The sequence below is a fragment of the Typopeltis vanoorti genome, chromosome 2 (genome assembly GCF_054136105.1).
Source record: "Typopeltis vanoorti isolate ZY-2024b chromosome 2, IOZ_Tvanoo_1.0, whole genome shotgun sequence".
NCBI classification, from domain to species: domain Eukaryota; kingdom Metazoa; phylum Arthropoda; class Arachnida; order Uropygi; family Thelyphonidae; genus Typopeltis; species Typopeltis vanoorti.
The window spans coordinates 2,597,543-2,620,283 of NC_143550.1; the positions used below are offsets into that span (position 1 = coordinate 2,597,543).

Consider the following 22,741-nt stretch of genomic DNA (forward strand, 5'->3'; position numbering starts at 1 on the left):
TCATGTTTAATACCACTTTCCTTCATAATGTGATCCATATAAATAATGAATAACAGAGGGAATAATGTACATCCTTGTCTGACACCAGATTTAACATTAAACCATCTTCCTACTTCCTTCAATTCTAACTGCTGACTTACAACTCAAATAAAGACTAAGTATTGCTTGATATAATGCCCCATTGACACCATATAACTGTAGCATACTGAATAGCTTCTCTCTTGGCACCTTGTCATATGCCTTTTCCAAATCGACAAAACTTAAATACAGATCTTTGTAATATTCCCATGCTTTCTCGACTATTTGTCGTAAAGTGAAGATCTGATCCTGACAGCCTCTATTTTGCCTGAATCCAGCTTGTTCTTCACCAAGCTTTTCTTCCACAAATCTTCTCAACTGTTTCTCAAGCATACTTGCATAGATCTTGCCAGGAACACTCAGTAGAGAAATACCTCTGTAATTCTCACATTCAGTTTTATTTCCCTTTTGATATATGGGTACTATGCGAGCTGTACTCCAATCATTGGGAATTCGTCCCTCTGTCCATGCTTTCTAAACTATGCTGTGCAGCCACTCTAATACCACCATACTGAAGCATTTCTGGTCGAATATAATCTACTCATGCTGCCTTTCCACATTTCAAGCCTTTCATGGCTTTTTCTACTTCAAGTATGGATATGTATTCCTGACTGCATGCCTGGTCAGTGTTTTTTACCATTGTGCTGTCATCACTGCTTGTCTCATTTAGCAGTTTTTCAAAGTAATTACTCCATACTTCAAGGATATCTTTTTCTCCAGTTTTCATGTCACCTTTATCATCTCTGACTCCTTTTACTCCTCTAACTCTTCCCTCCATTTCTAAGCTTCTTCAACAACTTCCAAAATATTTTGCCACCTTCTTGATATTTATTTTCTATGTTCTTGCCAAAGTCCTCCCATGACTTCTGTTTAGCTAGTTTTACACAGTGTTTAGCTTTCTTACATTTGTCTCTGTATTCTCTAAGAGCAAAAGCTGACTTATTTGTCAGGAACTTTTGATATGCTTCCTTCTTTTCCTTCACTGCCTCTTTAACTTCCTGTATCCACCATGGAGTTCTAATTTTTCTATCCTTGCAGACAACTTCACCACATGCCTCTCTAGCTGAATCAATCAGGGCTTCAAGGCTTGCCACTGAATCTCCAAGGTTTGATTCCTGTTCTCAAACTTTCATTTTTTCTTCAATAATCTTTGTGTATTTTAGTCTACAGTTCACATCTGAGAGCTGCTCAACTTTTTATTCGCTTTAAAACTTTCTTACATGTTATTCTTTTCAATATGAAATTCAATTTTATCCTACTCAAGACTAAATAGTGATCACTTCCAATTTCAAATCCTCTGTACACTCTGGTGTCCTGCACCAGGGAGAAAACATCACTATCGATAATAACTTAGTCAATGAGACTTTTCTTATTCCTTGCCTCTTCTCTCCATGTGAATTTGTGTACATTTTTATGTTGGAGCATGGTGTTAGTAATAACCAGTCCATGTTCCTGAGCAGAAATGCAACAGATATTTGCCATTATTATTAGCTTTTGATATTTTAATATTCAATTTTGATATCATGTTTAATACCACTTTCGTTCATAATGTGATCCATACAGATAATGATTAACACAGGAGATCATGTACATCCTTGTTTCACACCAGGTTTAACATTAAACCATCTTCCTGTACTTCCATCAATTCTAACTGCTGACTTACAACTCAAATAATGACTAAGTATTGCTTGATATAATGCCCCATTGAAAACATATAACTGCAGCGTATTGAATAGCTTCTCTCTTGGCACCTTATCATATGCCTTTTCCAGATCTACAAAACTCAAATAGAGATCTTTGTTATATTCCCATGATTTTTCCACTATTTGTCGTAAAGTGAAGATCTGATCCTGCCAGCTTCTATTTGGCCTGAATCCAGCTTGTTCTTCACCAAGCTTTTGTTCTACAATTCTTCTTAACAGTTTCTTAAATATACTTGCATATATCTTACCAGGAACACTCAATAGGGAAATACCTTTGTAATTCTCACATTCAGTTTTATTTCCCTTTTTATATATGGGTACTAAGAGAGCTCTACTAAAATCATCAGGAATTCGTCCTTCCCCCAGGCCTTTGAACTATGCAGTGCAGCCACTGCAAGACTTTTATACCACCATACTTCAGCATTTCTGGTCAAATATCATCTACTCCTGCTGCCTTTCCACATTTTAGGCCTTTGACAGTTTTTTCTACGTAAGTATGGATAAGTATTCTTGACTGTATGCCTGTTGAGCGTTTTTTACAACTGTGCTATCAATGCTTGTTTCATTTAGCAAATTTTCGAAGTAATTACTCCATACTTCAAGGATATCTTTTTCTCCCATTTCCATGCCACCTTTATCATCTCTAACTCCTTTTACAGTACTCTTTCCTCCATTTCTAAGCTTCTTCAACAACTTCCAAAATATTTTGCCACCTTCTTGATATTCATTTTCTATGTTCTTGCCAAAGTCCTCCCATGACTTCTGTTTAGCTAGTTTTACACAGTGTTTAGCTTTCTTACATTTGTCTCTGTATTCTATAAGAGCACAAGCTGACTTATTTGCCAGGAACTTTTGATATGCTTTCTTCTTTTCCTTCACTGCCTCTTTGACTTCCTGTGTCTACCATGGAGTTCTGATTTTTCTATCCTTGCAGACAACCTCATCATATGCCTCTCTGGCTGAATCAATCAAGGTTTTCTTCAAGGCTTCCCACTGAATCTCTAAAGTTTGGTTCCTGTTCTCTAATTCTTTCATTTTTTCTTCAATAATCTTTGTGTATTTTAGTCTACAGTTCACATCTTTGAGCTGCTCAACTTATATTTGCTTTCAAACTTTCTTACATGTTATTCTTTTGAATATGAAATTCAATTTCATCCTGCTCAAGACTAAATAGTGATCACTTCCAATTTCAAATCCTCTGTACACTCTGGTGTCCTGCACAAGGGAGAAAACATCGCTATCAACAATAACATATTCAATGAGACTTTTCTTATTTCTTGCCTCTTCTCTCCATGTGAATTTGTGCACATTTTTATGCTGGAACATGGTGTTAGTAATAACCAGTCCATGTCCTGAGCAGAAATCCAACAAATATTTGCCATTATTATTAGCTTTGCTCTTTTCTCCAAATTTTTCCAATATATTTTTGTATGTCTGACAATCATTTCCTACTCTGCTATTTAGATCCCCAACAAGGACCAACTTTTCCTTTTTCATTGTGTCAGATGCTTTCTCTAAATCCTCAAAAAATTCCTCCACTTCTACCTTAGTAGAACCTTCTGTGGGACCATAGGCACAAATAAGTCTCATTGTCCAATTCCCCATTCCGATATTTGCCCACATCACTCTACTTGAGACTGCCTGCCATTCAAGAAGATTAGCCTCGTATTTAGTTTTGAATATAATGGCTACTCCTTCTTTTCCATGATTGTCATTGCCTGAATATAACATTTTGTATTTATTGCTCAGAAAGATTTTACCAGTTTTTGTCTTTTTTGTTTCAGTCACCCCTATTATGTCGATCTGGTACTTATCTAATTCCTCAGCTAGCTCCATTTCTTTGCCATCTTATGTTGATAGTACCGATCTTTAACTCTAGTGATGTTCAGTTGGGGTTTGTTTTCAGATTTGTTCGAGTAGCTGACTTTTCGCTGTTCACTCTGGTTCCCTGGTGAAAATAACGGGCACTTTGTTTAACCGGGCGACGCCCCAGCTGGCATGAAATTTTGTCATGTTGTACCATCATTTTTTATTTTGGCTTAACCAATAAGAATACAATTTGGTCGACTAAATCCCAAATTGCCCATCCTTGTTCATTCTGTATCCAAGTAGATACCCAACAGGGTGCACCACAAGAAGGTGAGGATTGGACATTAAGTCAGAAGCACTGGTCAGTTTTCCTCATTCCTTTAAAGGCTATGTGGAGGTCTCCTCTCAGTTATACAGCTTTGCCCCTTATAGCAAACTAGTGAATAGTAAATTTTATTTACTATAGTAAATTTTATTTAGCATAGTGTTGCACCTATTAACTTTGGTGGACTCAGTCTTTTAGTGGAAAAGACTGAAGTCAATATGGTTATACCCAACTTTTCTAGTTGGTTATAACCATGTTGGCTAAAATGATAGTCAATTGTGCTAGTAGGAATGAAAGTACAAATTGTGAATAAATAAATGAAGATAATTAAAAGAAGCATTCATATGAATAAGAATAGATATACAGTTAATGGGGTGCAAAGTCCAACTCTACCTTCCTGTCTTCACCCTAGGGTGTTGGGAATCCTAGCCATTATCAGACCTGGACCCAATACCACTATAACAGAGCTCAGGTGAACACTTCAGAACCCTAGTCAAGAGAAGTGTATATCTGACTACAGCAAAGATGCCTACTGCATCAACAGAAATGGCCGAGTCCTGCACGGCCCACACTTTCTACAGCAGTGGTAAGGCACTGAGTGAGGCCAGGGGTGCTAAGAATCTTGCAGATGAAGGTAGGCTGCCTATTAGATCTTTGAAAATGGCAATCAGTATCCTGAATATTCGAACTTTGGCAAGCGACTACGGAATAGATTTATTAATCAAAAAACTAACTAATATCAACTTAGATATCCTAATGAATGAAACAAAAAGATTAGAAGAGCTAACATCAAGATTGAACGATGGCTCACAGATAATCCTCGGAGCATCCTCAAGCAGTGGCAAACAATGCGTAGTGGGCTTTATTTTTAAATCTAAGCTCACCAAGTCGATCCTTTCTTGGAATAGATAACAATATAACAATAAAATTAATATCTTGCTATGCTCCAACATCTGTAGCTGATAACCAAGAAATAGAAAATTTTTGCAATGATCTTGAAGAAGCTTTAAATTACAAGTCAACATGCACATTCATTGGTGGAAACTTTAATGCCAAAATAGGATACTTAAAACAAAACAAAAAGTTTATAGGTCCAAATGGCTTGGGAGAGAGAAACAGAAGAGAAGAGAGATTAGCCGAATTTGCTGCAGCTGAACAACTCTTTATTATGAACACTTTTTTCAACAAATACCCAGGAAGAAGATGGATTTGGCAATTGCTGAATAGAGACAAAAAATGAAATTGACTACATTTTAACAGACTGTAAAAGACTGGTACAAAATATTTCCTCTACCTTTCCATGGTGCACCCATGGAAAGGTAGAGGAATCTGGGAATCCTAGCCATTATCGGATCTAGACCCAATACCACTATAACAGAGCTTTGGTGAACACTTCAGAACCCTACACAGACTCCTCAGAGCAATTATAAGAATAGACCACAAAAAAGAACAACATATCAGGGCAACATCAAGCCACGAAAGACAACCAAAACAAATAGACTACCACAAATTCAAGAAGTGCATAGAAGATACTCAATGGACTAAGAACTGCTACATAAATGACGACTCTACTGAATCTATTAATAAATTTAACGAGTGCAACAAAAAATCAGGTGAAACAAAAGAAAAGAGAACAGCTCTCACCTCAAACCATAGAACTACTGAAAAAGAGAAAAGAACTAAAGAAATCTGAAGGAAATTTTCTAGAATCCAAAATTATCTGTAAGTTCCTAAGGAAAAGAATTCCAGAAGACTACAAAGTTTTCAGGGTATAAAAACTAAGAGAAGCAGCATAGGCAAAAACCAACATTAAAAAAAAAAAAAAATAGAGAGAAAGACTTAAATTTTAAACAGTCAATTCCATCTGCTCTACAGGATCAAAATGGAGAAAAACCTACTAACAGAAAAAAAATAGAAGAAATTGTGCAGAATTTCTATATGCAACTTTATGCAACTAAATACCAAGTCTCAGAAACTTCATTCCAAAATCAAGCAATATATCAGATGTACTTCCAGAAGAAATAGAACATGCCCTTAAGAAAATGAATAACGGTAAAGCATCAGGACTTGATCATGCTAAGGCCAAAGAAATCCAACAAAGTGGACCAACTATATTCAAAGACTTGCTAGCAGATTCACATGTTACTTCAAAGAAGGAAAGATTCCATAGGAATGGAAGACCTCAAAAATCATACTTCTATTCAAAAAAAAGGGAACAAGGAAGAAAAAAAAAATATCATCCAATCTGTCTACTCCATGGCCCTCACAAGGGTAGGGCTGACAAGGCTCTAGCCTGAGGGCCCAGAATTAGGGGGGGGGTGTTGTTGGGTTGGCCAGTTAAGTGAGACTAACAAAAGACAAAAAGAAACTCTTTATAAAATAAGAATGAATATGTGCTGAGAGGGACTACTAGATTTTGCAATCGTTTCCAACACAGTGTCCATCTTTTCAGACTTATGGTTACGCTTCTGTACTTCCCATTTGAAAGGATTTACTTTAGTTTTCATTTTTCGTTCGCCCATCTCGCTTTCTAATGCACAGCATCATTTCAATGCCGACGCTGCCCCGATGTTACCAGCACACTACCCTACCGGTGCGTATGCTACAGATGCTGAGAGAATTTTATTTTATTCATAAAAGAGAAAGCTTAATTTGATAGTTTTAGTTGGCTAAGTTGATCTCAAGAAACTGAAAATTTTCTACAAAATTCTTTATTTGAGAAGAATTTGTCTTATTTGAATTAAAATTTTGCTAGTTAGTAAGTAAAAGAAAATATAAAGCTTTTTTAGTTATGATTTTTTTGTATGAAACAAACTTAATTTTTTTTTCCAGATCATACAAATTTGAAATATTAAAAATATTTAAATAAATTGCTCTCAAATAAATTGTTAAAATAAATAAAATTCCAATGTCTGATTCAAAGTACAAACATAAGTCCGGAGCTCAGAAGAGGAAACTTAAATCCGAGAGAGAGAGAGAATCAAAAGCATTACGAGGTCATCAATTCATAACCAAATTTTTAAAATCTGAAAATGAAAAGGACATAGTCTCCAGTATTGATCATAGTGAAGGTGGTGATAATGTTTGTGACATTGAAATCCAAACAGAATATCAGTGTCAAATCGAAACTCATAAAGCAGTCGAAAGTCAAGTGACTGTTACATGTGAACCTCTTACAACGGAAGAAAAGGCCACAAGTGAAAAACCTGCAGGAGGTGTGACTATGGAAGAATATGATACAGTTGATGCTTCAGTTGCAGGTCCTGTTGAAAAATCTGATATAAAATATGATGACCCTAGTATTTGGCTTAGAGTAATCTCAAACAACATGCGGCAAGAGACAGTACGAACCATTAGCTTTCAAGAATTCCAAAAGATTTATAAGGAATTGCCAAGAAATCTTAATGGTATGAAATTTCAAGATTTTTTGCTCTATACGAAAATGAAAGATGAAAGAACAAGAGAACATTTTCCAAGAGAATGGTTAACATGGGGTGTATCGAAAGAAAATCTTTATTGTCTACCATGTCGTATTTTTTGCAACTCTAATAACAAAAACTTAGGCAGTTTAGCCCAAGAAGGATTTTCGCCTATAAATAACCATTGGAAAAAGTTTTATGGTATGTTGCATCTTCACAAAAATAGTGCCGAACACAGAAAAGAATATCTGGCTTGGAAATCCCTTTTGCAGTCATTGAAAGGACATGGAATTGATAAACACTTATAACTACAAATTCAATATGAAACAAATAAGTGGAGAGCACTTCTGCAATGGATTGTAGATGTAACGTTATTTTTATCATCCAGAGGTTTAGCATTTCAAGGAGAAAACACGAAGATCGGAGATGTTCGTATTGGGAATTTCTTAGGTATATTAGATATAGCCAAGAACGTTAATCATCTAGCAATTTTGTGCATCGAAAATGATTTCGCTAAGTGCTAATGAAATGATTTGGAAAATGATTTTGTGTTATCATTTAAACTAATTGATCCTAAACCCTGTAGGGCAATGTGTTGTCCTTAACCTGAGTGACAGGTAGGGGGCCTGCCAAAAATCCTGGCCTGGGGGGGCCCACTTCAGGATGTGGTGGTCCTGGTCTACTCTCTCTCACAACATAAAATCATGAACAGAGTAATACTGAACCGAATCCAAAACACTCTTGAAGACAATTCTATTAGAGAGCAGGCAGGATTCAGAAGAGGCTTCTCTCCACAATATATCATATCCAGGTCATTTTGTAATTAAAAGAAAAAGGCAAAGAATACCGAATCCCTCTATCTTTCCTCTTTATTGATTTTAAAAAGCATTTGATACCATAGAACACAATGCAGTCTTCAGTGCCTTACTAGAAATAAATGTGGATCCTATTTACATCCACATGATAAAACAAATTGACAAAAATTACACCACAAAAATAACCCTATTTGATCAACATATAAATACAGATATAAAGAGAGGGGTCCGCCAAGGTGATGTGATCTCTGCAAATCTATTTACCAGTACTTTAGAATATATACTGAAAGAAATAGACCTAAATGGAGAAATAAGCATAAATGGTGAAAAACTACAAATACTTATGTTTGCTGATGATCTAATATTAATATCTCAAAACCCAGAAGATCTAGAAGAAATGGGTGAAAAAATTAATGCAAACAGCAATAAGATAGGCTTAGAAATGAATCTAGAAAAAAAAAACAAAGTGAATTAAAAATATTTACACAAGTGACAGTCACCTATGTATTAATAACATCTGTTAGATCTTGAATGAGGAAATTTCATTAAAATTATTTCATTAAAGATTTAACAAGAATAAAATAACAACTAAGAGATACTTGTACTATAGTAAGGAAACGAATTGTAAAAAGGGAGCATAAATGAATAACTTTAATGTGAAGTACAAAGGAAAAAAGAATTTTGTTTGTCTAAATAAGAAATTCCGGTTTGTAAGTTGTAGTTATCAAAATGTATTCTACTGGAAATGTATATCCAGTGTAAACAAAAGTCCAAGGGTAGCGTGCTAACCACCCAGTTTAGCATAATGCCTGAGGTGAAGGCCTATGCGGAAGGCAAATTGAGCTCGTGTTCCCTGAAAAGAGCACTCCTCGAGGAGAAGAGTTATGACAAAACAGCTTAAGGGCACAAGGAAAAGTTCCGTGTGAAGATCTCTGCGGCAAAAAAGAGGGCGCAACGGAGATGGAATAAAAAAGGATTCACACGAGTTTCAAGCTCTCTGGTGTTTTTGTTCCTGTTCTCACTTGGACCTGAGGTTGCTGACCAATAGAAGAAAGTGCTGCAATGTTGGATGGCAAGCTTTTCCCCATGAATGCTTGATGGGTACCAGATGAGCAGTATGCGAGATGTTGGCGTCCACTGTTTCGGGCCGTCGATAGAAGTCCTACCGGAATGAGGCAGCGGAAAGTTATTCCCCAAAGGTGGGAAAGCTGACCATAGTGACCCGAAAAAGATCGAGACGAACGCTAGCATCGCTGAGTGCAGAGAAAGGCCTTATCGGATGAACAATATGATCTCCACGTGGACGCAAACTGATAGAAGTGCAAAGTCTTATCCAACAAAAGAAGATGGACCAGGCGGAGATGGTAATCAGACACAGTGATGGTAACGTACAGAACTTTCTTATTTTCCAATAGTATTAGAAGAAAGGGCGAATCAGTTTCTAGTGGAAAGGAGATTATGGACAGATACTTAGGGAACTTTGAATGACTAATATGCTTAGTAATTTGTTGGTGTTTTCATTGGACTGGTTGTCTAAAAACATATGCTCATGTGTGACCAAATTAATGTATGGAGCTAGAATTGTGGATAGAATCTGATTTGAATTTTTGTATTGTGAATGTTATGTGTATCATTGATCAACTTAGAGGCTAGAGTTGTTGATTATTCATTAGAATGTTCATTTGTATTCACCAGTTTGATTTAGTGTTTAAATGATTAAATTCTTGTGTGTATTTGAATCTAAAAGTACTCTAAGATCCTAATAAACATGTTTTGTTACGTAAACCTGAGTGTTGTCTGAGCAAGAGACCAACTTACCACTCATAAAATCTGAACCTATGCGTAAGGAATAAGAAAGGGGAATTTAGAACATTAGAGTCACGACTGCAAGCTAAGAATTCTACAGACGCTGTAGAACTTTAGTAAGATAAAATAGGCGTTAAGATTCTGGGAAGGTCTCTCTGAATAAGGATTCTTCTGTCCTAGGACTCTGACTGGCGCAGATTTAAAAAACAAATTTGTCAGTATCTGAAAAGGAGACGGCTCCAGAAAGAAGGCCTAGGGAATTTACTCTTAGTTGGCGGCTAATTTTCACTTTCATAGGGAAATTACAAAAGGGTGATTCGAAGTTTAACATGTCTGCTGCCACGCTACTTCGGCATAGTTTGTTCCTGTACGCCAAGCAATTTGACTTCTCAGTACGGGTAATCTCGTTGCCGGTGGTGAGCATAATACGAGTATACTCATAACTGGCTTGTGGGGCTCATATACGAAGTACGAGTATACACAGTTTTGCTGCTAGCCCCACACGCCAAGCATTTTCACGTCTTCAAGGTCAGTACGGGTAATCTCATTGACGGCAGTAAGCATCATACGAGTATACTCGTAGCTGGCTTGTGGGGCTCATATACCAACTACGAGTATACTCATAGTTGACAGCGAACGTGTTAAGGTTAGAAAATTCTGGAAGGGATAGATCACAGTATAGGGAAGGAAATTACATTAAAGAAAGCATTAAGATTTTTAGTGAAAACTATGGCGTAACACATCCCTATAGAACAAATTGACTCTTACAGTTACTTAGGACAAACAATAAAAATGAATAACAATTTATCTGAACAACTAGTAAAAAGAAAGAAAGCCTCATGGCTATCATTCAACAGACTAAAAGATGCTTACTGATCCAAATCTTGACATCTTTGTGAAGGCAAAACTAATAGTGAGATTTTTCCATCCATATGGATCAGAAACATGGAACACAACAAGACAAGAAGAAGAAGAGACGCTCAGGAAAACTCAATGTGCAATTGAATGTAAGATTTGTAACATTAGCAAAATGGAACATGTTAAAAATATGAAAGAGAGAGAGATCAGGCATAAAAGATGTGGTAACTGCAGTATATGAAAGCAAGATGAAATGGGCAGGCCACATAGCCAGACTCAGGGATAACAGATGGACATATAAAATACTTAATTGGCAGCCAAGAATAAAGAGAAAACCAGGAAGACTACCTACAAGATGGGATTGGTGAAATCTAAGAGTATAACATGGAAGAGAGATGGTCAAGATCAAGATCGTTGAAGGCATCTTTGTGACCTGCACTCAATTGAGAAATCCTGAATGAAACACAGGTTCCATCAAAGTAATACAGTTAACAAATATAAAAGAACAGTAAAGAGGAAGAGAGAAAATTTAAGACTTACCAGACTTTATTTCTAAGGCAAGATGATATTTTATATTTCCTAAACCATGACTTCTCATAAATTCTGAGGAAGACAATAATGAATCTCCTTGAAGACTTTCTTGTTGCAAAGAAACAGATTTCTCTGGCTGTAATTCAGTTTTACTGTTTTCTGAATATGTTGTTTTATTTGAAGTCTGAAAATCTAATTCTGTAAAAAGATTATCAGAAGTGATCAAGAGTTGGAAGCAGTTCTCCATTTGTGTAGCCACATTCTCAATGTCAGGGGCCATTTCTATAAAGAATTAGAAAAAAAACATTATTAGACTTTAAATATATATGTGTGTGTGTGTGTGTATATAAAAGAAACATTAATAGCTTAGATACCAATGAGTCTTTGGTCTTGATGGTAATGTTACGTCCTCACTTTCCTCATATGTCTTCTTACTTGTCTTATAATATTTACTTCGTGTCTATATCATTATTAATTCCTTAATTCAACACTTTCTGTTTAGAACTTTAATTATACTTCATTAACTCTTTAATTTGTGCAGTCTCAACATTTACTTTGGGCCGTTAACAACTTTAAGGATATTGCACGTGGGTAGAAGACAAAGAGATTCCCAATGGACAATGGCAATTCCTTTGTTTCAGTGCTGGTGCTGGTTCTTTCTTTGGATTCAGGGAAAATTTCTATTATACTGTGCCACCCTGAATCCTAGATTTCTGAACAATGAAAAATCAAAGAACCAGAACTCAGCATAGCACACTATCCCTAATTTCTTAAACTATATGAAGTAGTTCAAACCTCATCCATCTTTAACTTAGTTTGCAGTCGTAGTCTCCCCTATAAATTACCTCCTGCCGTGGTTCGATTACACAGTCCAATTTTTGCTGACTTTTATATGAGACTTGTTTTTTACTAATTTGTGTGCGCTGATTTCAAATATCAAACCCATTTTCCTCTATCACATCAGGTTTTTCCTCTATGGCATTTTCTTTTTGCTAATTTGTAAGTTTTTGATAGTTTTAAGGAGGCAGTACTATTTAGAGGATCAAAAAAATCGATTTTTTAATATTATTTTCTAACAGTATGTACTTTTAAAAATCTGTTCCTAACTTTTTATCAAGACATTCAAAAAATTCCCGAAGATATAGCCTATTAATCAAAGCGGTGCGCAGATCAGAATCGGAGCGCTCACCGCTCTCGCTTGTTAGTAAACGAATAAATGCGTAAGAACCTGCAACGGCACGTACTAATCGGAGACTTTACTGAAACGTTATAAGCGCTCATCATACTTTCACGATTGATTAACGATTGACTGATTTCGATCATTCTTTGTCCGCTATGACGCATATAGCATTCATTTGTTTTAGGCAGTTGTCATCGCCTACTTTTCATCACCTAAATGTATTAGGTTGGTTATCGGCCTCTCTCTCGCATTCAAAGCACCAGTACGTGCCGTTGCAGGTTCTTACGCATTTATTCGTTTACTAACAAGCGAGAGCGGTGAGCGCTCCGATTCTGATTTGCGCACCACTTTGAATAATAGGCTATATCTTTGGGAATTTACTCATCATACTTTCACGATTGATTAACGATTGACTGATTTCGATCATTCTTTGTCCGCTATGACGCATATAGCATTCATTTGTTTTAGGCAGTTGTCATCGCCTACTTTTCATCACCTAAATGTATTAGGTTGGTTATCGGCCTCTCTCTCGCATTCAAAGCACCAGTACGTGCCGTTGCAGGTTCTTACGCATTTATTCGTTTACTAACAAGCGAGAGCGGTGAGCGCTCCGATTCTGATTTGTGCACCACTTTGAATAATAGGCTATATCTTCGGGAATTTTTCGAATGTCTTGATAAAAAGTTAGGAACAGATTTTTAAAAGTACATACTGTTAGAAAATAATATTAAAAAATCAATTTTTTTTATCCTCTAAATAGTACTGCCTCCTTAAAACTATCAAAAACTTACAAATTAGCAAAAAGAAAATGCCATAGAGGAAAAACCTGACATGATAGAGAAAAATGGGTTTGATATTTGAAATCAGCGCACCCAAATTAGTAAAAAACAAGTGTCAGATCATAATTAGCAGAAAATTTTTTTTTTTTTTGTTGGCCAGTGTTATTTATGAGCAGTTCAATAGAAAATGAAATCAGACAAGTCAACTATTGAGTCTAAAGAAAACATTTAATTACACTCTAGTCATATTACATATCATGAATAAACTTTGGCACATGCTAGTTTCAATATCAATCTCAATGAAAAACATAATTATTTAACCCTTCTTACTCTCTCTTAGCATGCATAAGTATCAGTTCAATTAAAACATTCTATCAAAGGTAAATCATGAGCTTAAACTCCACAATACTAAAGGTTGTTCATTCATTGACATTAAAATTAACCCTAATTTCTTCATTCATGTCTCAGAGTTACACTACCCTCTTAAACTATACCTCTAAAGTCCTTGCATAAAATTCACAACCTTCTAAACTTAATGTCCAACTAATAATTACAGTCTTTCTTCTTTTATACATTCACTAAATAGATTACAGTTTCTACTTTACCAATTGCTGGGGAACTATTAGAACATCATACATATCACAACATAACATCACCTCCAGGTCCACCATCCGTTCTGCTTTATCTGCATTACCCCACTGAATGGTCTGGACTGGATATATCTCCGGCGACGAAAGCAAGTGCTCGCCGCTCACTGGTCATCTGGCTCGGCAGGGCTTAGCTGCTTCTGCGATAATCAGGAATTCAGCTCTGCTGGGCAATTCCTTAACCGGCGATCTCCCAAGGACTCCTCGGCATTCTCCACAGTCTCTGCTTCAACGATCCTTCCAAGGAACGGGGATGAACATCGCCAAGCAAAGAGGGCAACAAAAGAAAAAGCCCTGAGCTGGCGCTGCTTCGCTTTTTAAATTCCACACCCAACACTTCCTTACTATGTCATAAATTTTCTCCCTCTTTGCTCACATCACCTTACATCTCTCAGCACCTACTGCCATAATCTCCCCTAGCATGCTCTCTTTCCACCATGCACGCGTACATGTTTTACTCCTGGCTATCAGTACTTAATCCGATTAGCCTTCTCCCAGTCACATACAAATATTTATAAAATTTTAGCAAAGTTTAAACAATGGACTATATAAACAATGGACAAAGTTTAAACAATGGACAGTAAATACATTAAAATACTATGGACAAATAAATAGACTCTTAAATTATTATTGTTGCTGGTAATTTACAAGCAATTTTATCCATCTGATATATCAGTATATGCCAAAATGTAAGATGCATGTTAAGTTCTGAAGAAAATATAAATTAATACAGTTTCATTCAGAACTTAACAGTAACACACATATTGTGTTCAAAATGAGTACCTCACTTAACACACAACCTATATCATCTATACATTCTGCTGACAGTTTCTAGTAAGGAAGCAAGCATATATTTAAATAGCTGATCCTAAAGAAGGGAAGGAGGGGGCTTAGAAAAATGCATTGATAGATTGGAGCTGTGCCTAACTACTATTGACCAAACCTTCTCCGACAAAACTAATTACTTGAAGCCAAGCTAGAAAAGATGCATGATCAGCATTCATACGAAAAACCACCCACCTCTGATACCAGCCAGTTCTGTAGCCTCATCACATCAATGGTGCATGACTCGATCAAGGACGAAAACAAAAAAAAACAATGCCATTATCCTCAATTTCCACACTGAAAGCAAATACACTGAAGGAAGACATCACCAAACTAATGACAAAATCCAGTTTCGACTGCAGCAAAATTGCCAGATGGCACTGTTTCAAATCTATGAACAAAAAAAGAGATGAGGCGACTTTCTTGTAACTGGTGAAAGTAGCCTGTGACACACCAGTGAGTGCATCAGAATTAATGGCAGCTATGAACAACCTCAAAGTCAGTTCTCCCCAATCATACACACGAGTCAGGCCTGACCCTACCTTTAATCAGAATGAACAACGCTGAACAAGGTTTGACTTCGCAAACAACTGGGAAAAAAATGACAAAGCAGCGATGAAACATGGTACATCGACTACAAAAGAGGATTCCAGTACAAATATTAAGTGGTGTTAACAGCCAACTTAAAAGCCAAAGCACCGCATAGAAAATGTATATGACTTACTCAATCAGCAACAAACCCCACATAGACTTTCAGATGAAATTTACGATTATGCATGGTCTCTGCTCCAACCTCAACAGTGACCACACTTTCACCTCCAGTTAGCAAAATCCCACCTAATTTCCCTGCCAGAAAAAGGAATAAGATATGGCAGACTGAAATTTCAAAAGAAATTGCAGACTCTCCAAGCACTACTCATCTGAACTTCTCCAAATACACACTCTTCGACTCATTTCAGCTCAAGGGTGGCATTTGTGCATACGTTTGCTCTGAAATACTATGCCGGAGAGCATTCAAATTAGAATCACTAGATCACGATCTACTTGGCTAAAAATATCTCTCTGCACCACTTTCAAATTCATATGATTTCTATATCGCTCTCCAAGTGCCACCAATCATTCGGAACTCTGATTTCCTCTCTTTGCAAGTCCTTCGGTCCAACTTTCCTAGTAATGAAGTTATCACCCTAGATGATTTCAATGTACACAATACTAACTGACCCTTCTTCAAATGTACAGATCAAGCAGATAGAGATGCTGAGACATTTGCCATCACAAATAACCTTAAGAAAATTGTTTACATGTCCACCAGAGTACCAGATTCCTCATTAGTGATCCCTCCAAATATATTGTGATGGTTATATTTCCCTTGGGTAATTCAGACCACAACCTTGTGCTTATCTTACCAATCAACACCCACTCAGCCATTCTCAATCACGAGTCACCTCACATTATAAGAACACCATGCATGTGGAATGACTCCCAAAATGGGAATTGAACATTTTGCTCTTGCCAAAAGGAGCTAGTCACAACTTTTGTCCAACACCACTCCTACTGCTCCTGTACCCAGATGGGTCTACTGCATCACCACCCACAGAGAAAGTCAATTTCCTGGTATAGTACTTTTTCTTAAATGCAACACTCAATGCCTCCTCTGACTTTTCATTAGGAAGTGATCAGAAAAATCCTATCCAAATTATGTTGATTGGATTTTTAACGGTATAGATGCGAACACAGATTGATAAGAAAATAACTATTTATTAACTTAAATGCTAATATTTCACTGGTATTATATCCAGCATCTTCAGAGCACACAAACCAAGTTTGTTATGGTAGCGAGACAACCGCAATCTGGTGTAACAGTATGAGTAATTGTGGCATGCAACACAAAGACTAAAGTCCTAATTAGGCGCCATCTAAATCTTTTTTTTTTTTTAAAAAGTGGTCCAAAGTTCTGAAAAATAGTAGTCCAAAGTTTTGAAAAAAAAAAAACATATTAATTTGGTCTTAGCATGACTGTCTCCCAAATCTTTGGTAGATTTATACAGCCTTACTTGTTGAAGTTTGGAGTATGTTTACACTAACAATCACACCATCATCCTTTTCAATAATAGGGTATCTTAAAAACACTAACCGACAGAGCTAGAGCAATTTGTTCCAATGACATTGCTGTTACTGGGGAAACTTTCTCACCTGTGTCACATCTTCCTACCCAATGGCTATAATACGCACTGTATTTAAACCTTATGTGAAATTGGCAACTCTCATCCATTCACCTAAGAACAGATTCTCTCCTTTATCACATTCAGGAGTCTATGAAGTGCCCTGTTCATGTCATCGAGCCTACTATGGACAGACAGGAAGAACTGTGGACATCCGCCTCAGTGAACACAAAAAATATATCTGCCACTTTTGCTATGGCAAATCGGGTCTGGCAAACCATGCTTTGGATACCCCTGCACACAGGTTAAAAAAAAAAAAAGAAAAGAAAAGCACTGCACAGAAGCTTTTACAAGTCAGAGGTTGTTCCTGGAATCAACAGAAGCCTTGAAACATACTCCAAATCTCAACAAGTATGGCTGTATAAATCTACCAAAGATTTGGGAGACAGTCATCCTAAGACCAAATTAATCAAAACTTTCACAGGCATTTGGACTACTATTTTTCAAAACTTTGGACCACAGCTTATTTAAAAAAAAAAAAAAAAAAAAACTTAAATGGCGCCTAATTAGGACTTTGTGCTGCATGCTACAATTACTCATACTAGTCCCACTGTTACACTGGATTGCGGTTGTCTCGCTACTGTAACAAACTTGGTTTGTGTGCTCTGAAGATGCTGGATATAATACCAGCGAAATATTAGCATTTAAGTTAATAAATAGTTATTTTATCAATCTGTGTTCACATCTATACCGTTAAAATCCAATCAACATGTGTGACGAACACATAAGCCTTTCCACACGCCTATCCAAATTAGATATCAAAAGGTCCCCCTGGCCCTGACAGCATTTCTCCAATTGTCCTGAAAATTTGTGCATCAGAATTGACTCCTAGTCTATGTCACTTCTTTATGCTCTCTTACTCCACAGGCAACTACCCTACACTAAGGAAATTAACCCACGCCCAACCTATTCCCAAGAAGGGTGACAGATCCTTGCCATCAAAATATCACCCAATCTCTTTCACCTCAGTCCTCTATAAAGTAATGGAGAGAACAATCAACAGCCAACTTCTATGCTATCTTGAAAGTACTCAACTAATAAACAATCACCAGTATTGACTCTGACAATGCCATTCAACAGGGGGATCTGCTTGCCCAGTATTTCCCCACCTTTTTGAAGTCACGGACCCCCTGTAGCGAATGTTAATATGTCACGGCCCCCATAAAATCCATAATGGAAATTTTTTATATTTTACGTATCATAAAGATGAAGTAATAAATTACAATTTTACAACACTAAATGTGTCATTTATGACAATGCAATACCGTCATAAATGGAGATATCGGAAGAATATGAACATATCAATTAGGCCAGGTGTGAACAACAGGTGTGAGCAACATGATAAGATAATGTTTAATGAAAATAAACTATTCTGTGGAATCTCTTTGAATTACTTGTGGACCACCAGGGGTCCATGGACCATAGGTTGGGAAACACTGTGCTCACCTATGTCATACACCTCTGGATAAACACCATGGAAAAGTTTAGCAAATCAAAGTGGCTACACTAGATATATCCAAGGCTTTCGACCAGGTCTGGCACAAGGGCATATTAAATAAGCTTCCATCATTTGATCTTTCCTGTGACTTCTGCAACTGGGTTGCCAATTTTCTCATTGGATGCACATTGCATATGACAGACTTTTCTCTATCTTCAAACTATGTAACTAATGGCGGAGTGCCACAAGGGTCTGTCCTCTCACCCACCCTCTTTCTTCTACACATCAATGACCTGCTCCAGTTGACCATTAATCTAATACAGAATTTTGTCGACAACAGTACGCTACATTCCGTCTTCTCACTTGACAAACCTTGCATCAAACAAACCACCACAGCAACAACCTCTGCAAGTCTAAATTTTAATTTCCAAACCATGCTCATGTTTGGAAATTAAATTTTAAATTTCCAAACTATTGACAGTGTTATCTGGGCTTTGATGAAGCTCAGATAACACTGTCAATTTCACTGCCTGTTAAAACAGAGTTCTTCCTTATTTCCCATATAAATGATCAATATTATCCCAGCCTTACCTTTGACAACACCCAAATCTCTAGGTGAGGTGAGATTTCTCTCCTTGGGATTGCCTTGACATCAAGACTCTCCTAGCATAAACACATTACCACCATTGCCTCCTTGGTATCCAAAAAATTAGGATTCTCTTTCACTCAAACACATTACTTTATCTCTCTAGTACAGGATTAATAGAATTAATTAATTTGTACAAGATTAATTAATAGCCACCCTGCTATTGCAGGGTGGCTATTAATCCTGTACAAATCACAAATCCACCCATGCAATAAGTACTGGGGGGAAGGGGAGGGCACTAAGAGCTCTCTAAAAATACTTGACGCAATACAGCAATACAGAAGAGAGCAGTCAGTCTGATTAACGACTCATCTCTTACCAGCTCACTCCGATCACTATATATCTTCTATAAATATTTCCATGGTAAATGTTCATCGAACCATCAGAGCTATCCTCAATAATTCCCCCACTCTCTACCAAATCTATTGAAAAACTCATGCAGCTACCACCCAACATTCCTTCACAGTCACACTCCATACTCATAGAACAAGTTTCTTTTCCTCTTCCTTCATTCCTCCTGTTGCTCCATTGTGGACATCCTTCCCTCCTATGCGTTTTCCAAGGAATACAATGCACAAGCCTTCACATTGAATATGTTCCCCATTTCCCAATTCTCTTCCCATACAAAGTAGTAATGTACTACAGGTTGACAAACCAACCTCTCGTGTATGGGTCCAACATAAAAAACAGGTAATCGCTTCATGATCACTCCCACCAACCAAAGGGAGATTCAACACCTCATTTATAATAATGTCCTCTGATGAGATCATCAAATCCAAAACCCAAAACCCTTGATCCTCGTCTGCCCTCTATTACATACTGCATAAGGTAGTTGCCTCTCAAAAACTTGAGAAATTCATTTTCTTTGTTTATGGATGTTATCCTATCTATATGACCATACTTAAAATCACCCATAATGATCGCCCTTTCCCTATTTGCTTGGCTAATTTGCTTAACATTTTCAATGTCACTGTCCACCTCTACCTCACATCATACGACTACCTCAAAAACACTGCCACTACTTCCAACTTGCATCTCTGCATAGGCACAACTTTTCTATCATCATCTGCACTCCACTACCATTTTTTTATTGTCCTGAAAAACATCATACCTTTTGATCTCTATTCTGTCAGGATATAATCCCATGACTCCCTTATTCCAACATTTTTTTTGGGGTGGGGGGGGGGGATTTAATCCATGCAACAACTTTGTTCCACATTCATATACAAGCATTAAAGTTCATCTCTATGTCTATAACAAGTTCCATTAATACAATTTCTTAGATGTGACTCCACCATCTCTCAAATCCTCCATAGTTCAGCTGGTTTCGACATTGACCTTTGTTTGGAAAGACTTGGGCTCAAATCCCATCTAGGATGCAAAGAACCTTCATCAGGACTGGGCTTTTCAACTGAAGGCGAGTTAGCCAGTCTCATACAGAGATGGCAGGGTTTTACCTCTAAGAAACTCAGGTTTTTCATCCCACAAAACAAGCATACAGACAAAAAATCACAAACATACAATTAACAGACATAGCACATCGGCTTCACAGCCTCAGTTGCTTTGGTCGTAATCCAAACCAACCAATTCTCTCATTATCCATCCCTGAACCCTCTCCAGTCCCAAATGCTTTCTCCACATCCTAGGCCATTGCATTCCTTCCATGTCTGCTCACATGTTCATTTTCTCTTCTAGCATTGACCTTTCTGATGCGGTGTTCCCCTATCCACCCATAACTCCCATTTCCCTCTCTGTTGCACACCTGTTCTCTCATTCTATTTACTCATGCTACTCAATTCTTTATTCATAAACACTCTTTCAATCCCTCCTTCCTTACCTTTCTGCTGTTCCACATCACTTCTTACTTACTCAGATCTGTTCTCTGCAAATATTACTGTCTCTTCCAGTAGCTGCTCTCCAGATGAATCACATCAAAAACATTCAAATGCAGTCCAACACTCTTATAGAGTTCCATTTGTCCCTCAAACTCATTCCATACATTCCTAAACTGCATTCCTTTCTCTTCACACATTTTTGCTAATCCTTTATGATCTTTGCCCCCCCCCCCCTCCTCAACACATCACTGTCATACCTGGCCAGCACACTGACTACCTTTCCTACAACACTATTATCTTTTCTTCTCATCTAAACTTCCTGATATCCATTCTTTACCATCCTTTTTGTGTAATGCTAAGATAAAGCAAATTTTGGCAGATTTTTAGGTTCGTTACTTCATATTCATTATTTAAATTCCAATTAATAGTTCCGAATGAAACTCTTTGATTCCGATCTTTGAGTTTCTTATCTGATTTTAAAACAATGTGGGATTTAATATCCCCTTAATTTAAATAATGTTTGCATCGCCAAAATGAAGCCTACTGGCTCTTTATATTTACGTAATTCAATGGTGCACCTTTTTGACAACTCGTATAGCAAAGTATATAAGTTCTTTTCGCTATACCCTTGGTATTATTTTGGTCTAGCTACTCACTGATGAGATCTCAATAAAGATCGAAACCGGTCTGGGTAGTGACCTCCTACCATAATGTATAACATCATATATCTCCTAGGAGATGAGTTTTACATTATGGGCAATAATAAGAGTAGTGATCAGAACTTTCCCCACCTTTGCTACGAGTTGCCCTAGATTGTACTACGTACTTGGGCTACGTGCTTTAGCTTATGCTAGTAGTCGCTGATACTTTTATAGTTTACTATATTCGGCATGAAACTCTTTGATTCTGATCTCTGAGTTTCTTATTCGGTTTTAAAACAATGTGGGATTTAATATCCCCCTTAATTTAAATAATGTTCAAATCGCAGAAATGAAGCCGATTGGCTCTTTATATTTATGTACGCAATGTGGTATTATTAAACAAGTGAAATAAGAGGGAATTAAAATTGCTATCATTCTTAAAATGTCAAATCAAAAGAGAAAGCATCAGACTACATACGTAAGGTCAAAAAATCAAATTAGGAAGGTAAATACACCAGCTGCTTCATTAAGAGGGAGATGAAAAAGAAAAGTTGTAAGGGAACATAAAGAGAAATATAATTAGCAAGCAGGATGATCACAGCACAAAAGAAGGCAGAATCAGCTGAGCAGGCTACAGGAAATCTCAAAATCTTTTACTCATTACATAATTCTTTCATTATGTAATGAGTAAAAGGAAAAACGATTATGCAAGTATGTGTCAAATGAACAAAAGTGGCAGGGAAGCGAGAGAGGCCGAAGAAATTAAATAACTGACTACTGTTTGAAGATGTATCATCCAAGTAGAGATAATCCAATAATTAATGTTAGCAAAGGTAGATGAACTGGAAATGTTTAGGATATTAAGAAATCTCAATGTGAATCCAGTCATGCAAATGGAATGGATATCAGCTCGTGTTACAAAAAAGAGCAAGAGAAATGGCAGAACTCTTAACTAGGCTTTTTAATTTAAGCCTAAGAACTGGCAACTTCATACAACATTCAACTCTTTAGACTTATTGCATAACAGAGCAAAATAGTTCTGTCATACAAAGAAGGCTTCAGGACAGATGTAAATTACGCCAACAAATAACTCCAGAGTGTTGTTTGTTGATCCTTACTCCTAAGAGACTGATTCCATTACAGACTTTAAAGAAATGGAAAAATTGGCTAAGCATAGATTTATG

General features: G+C 36.9%; 1 protein-coding gene across 1 annotated transcript in view; it reads right to left on the reverse strand.

Annotated features, from left to right (window-relative positions):
• The window catches only part of LOC150108782 (UV-stimulated scaffold protein A-like), a 223,168-nt gene that overhangs the window by 58,940 nt on the left and 141,487 nt on the right, over positions 1-22,741 (reverse strand). Inside the window, exon 6 of the mRNA XM_090414211.1 lies at positions 11,354-11,626. Within this exon, the coding sequence (XP_090270337.1) occupies positions 11,354-11,626 (273 nt within the window). The remainder of the gene's footprint in view (positions 1-11,353; positions 11,627-22,741) is intronic.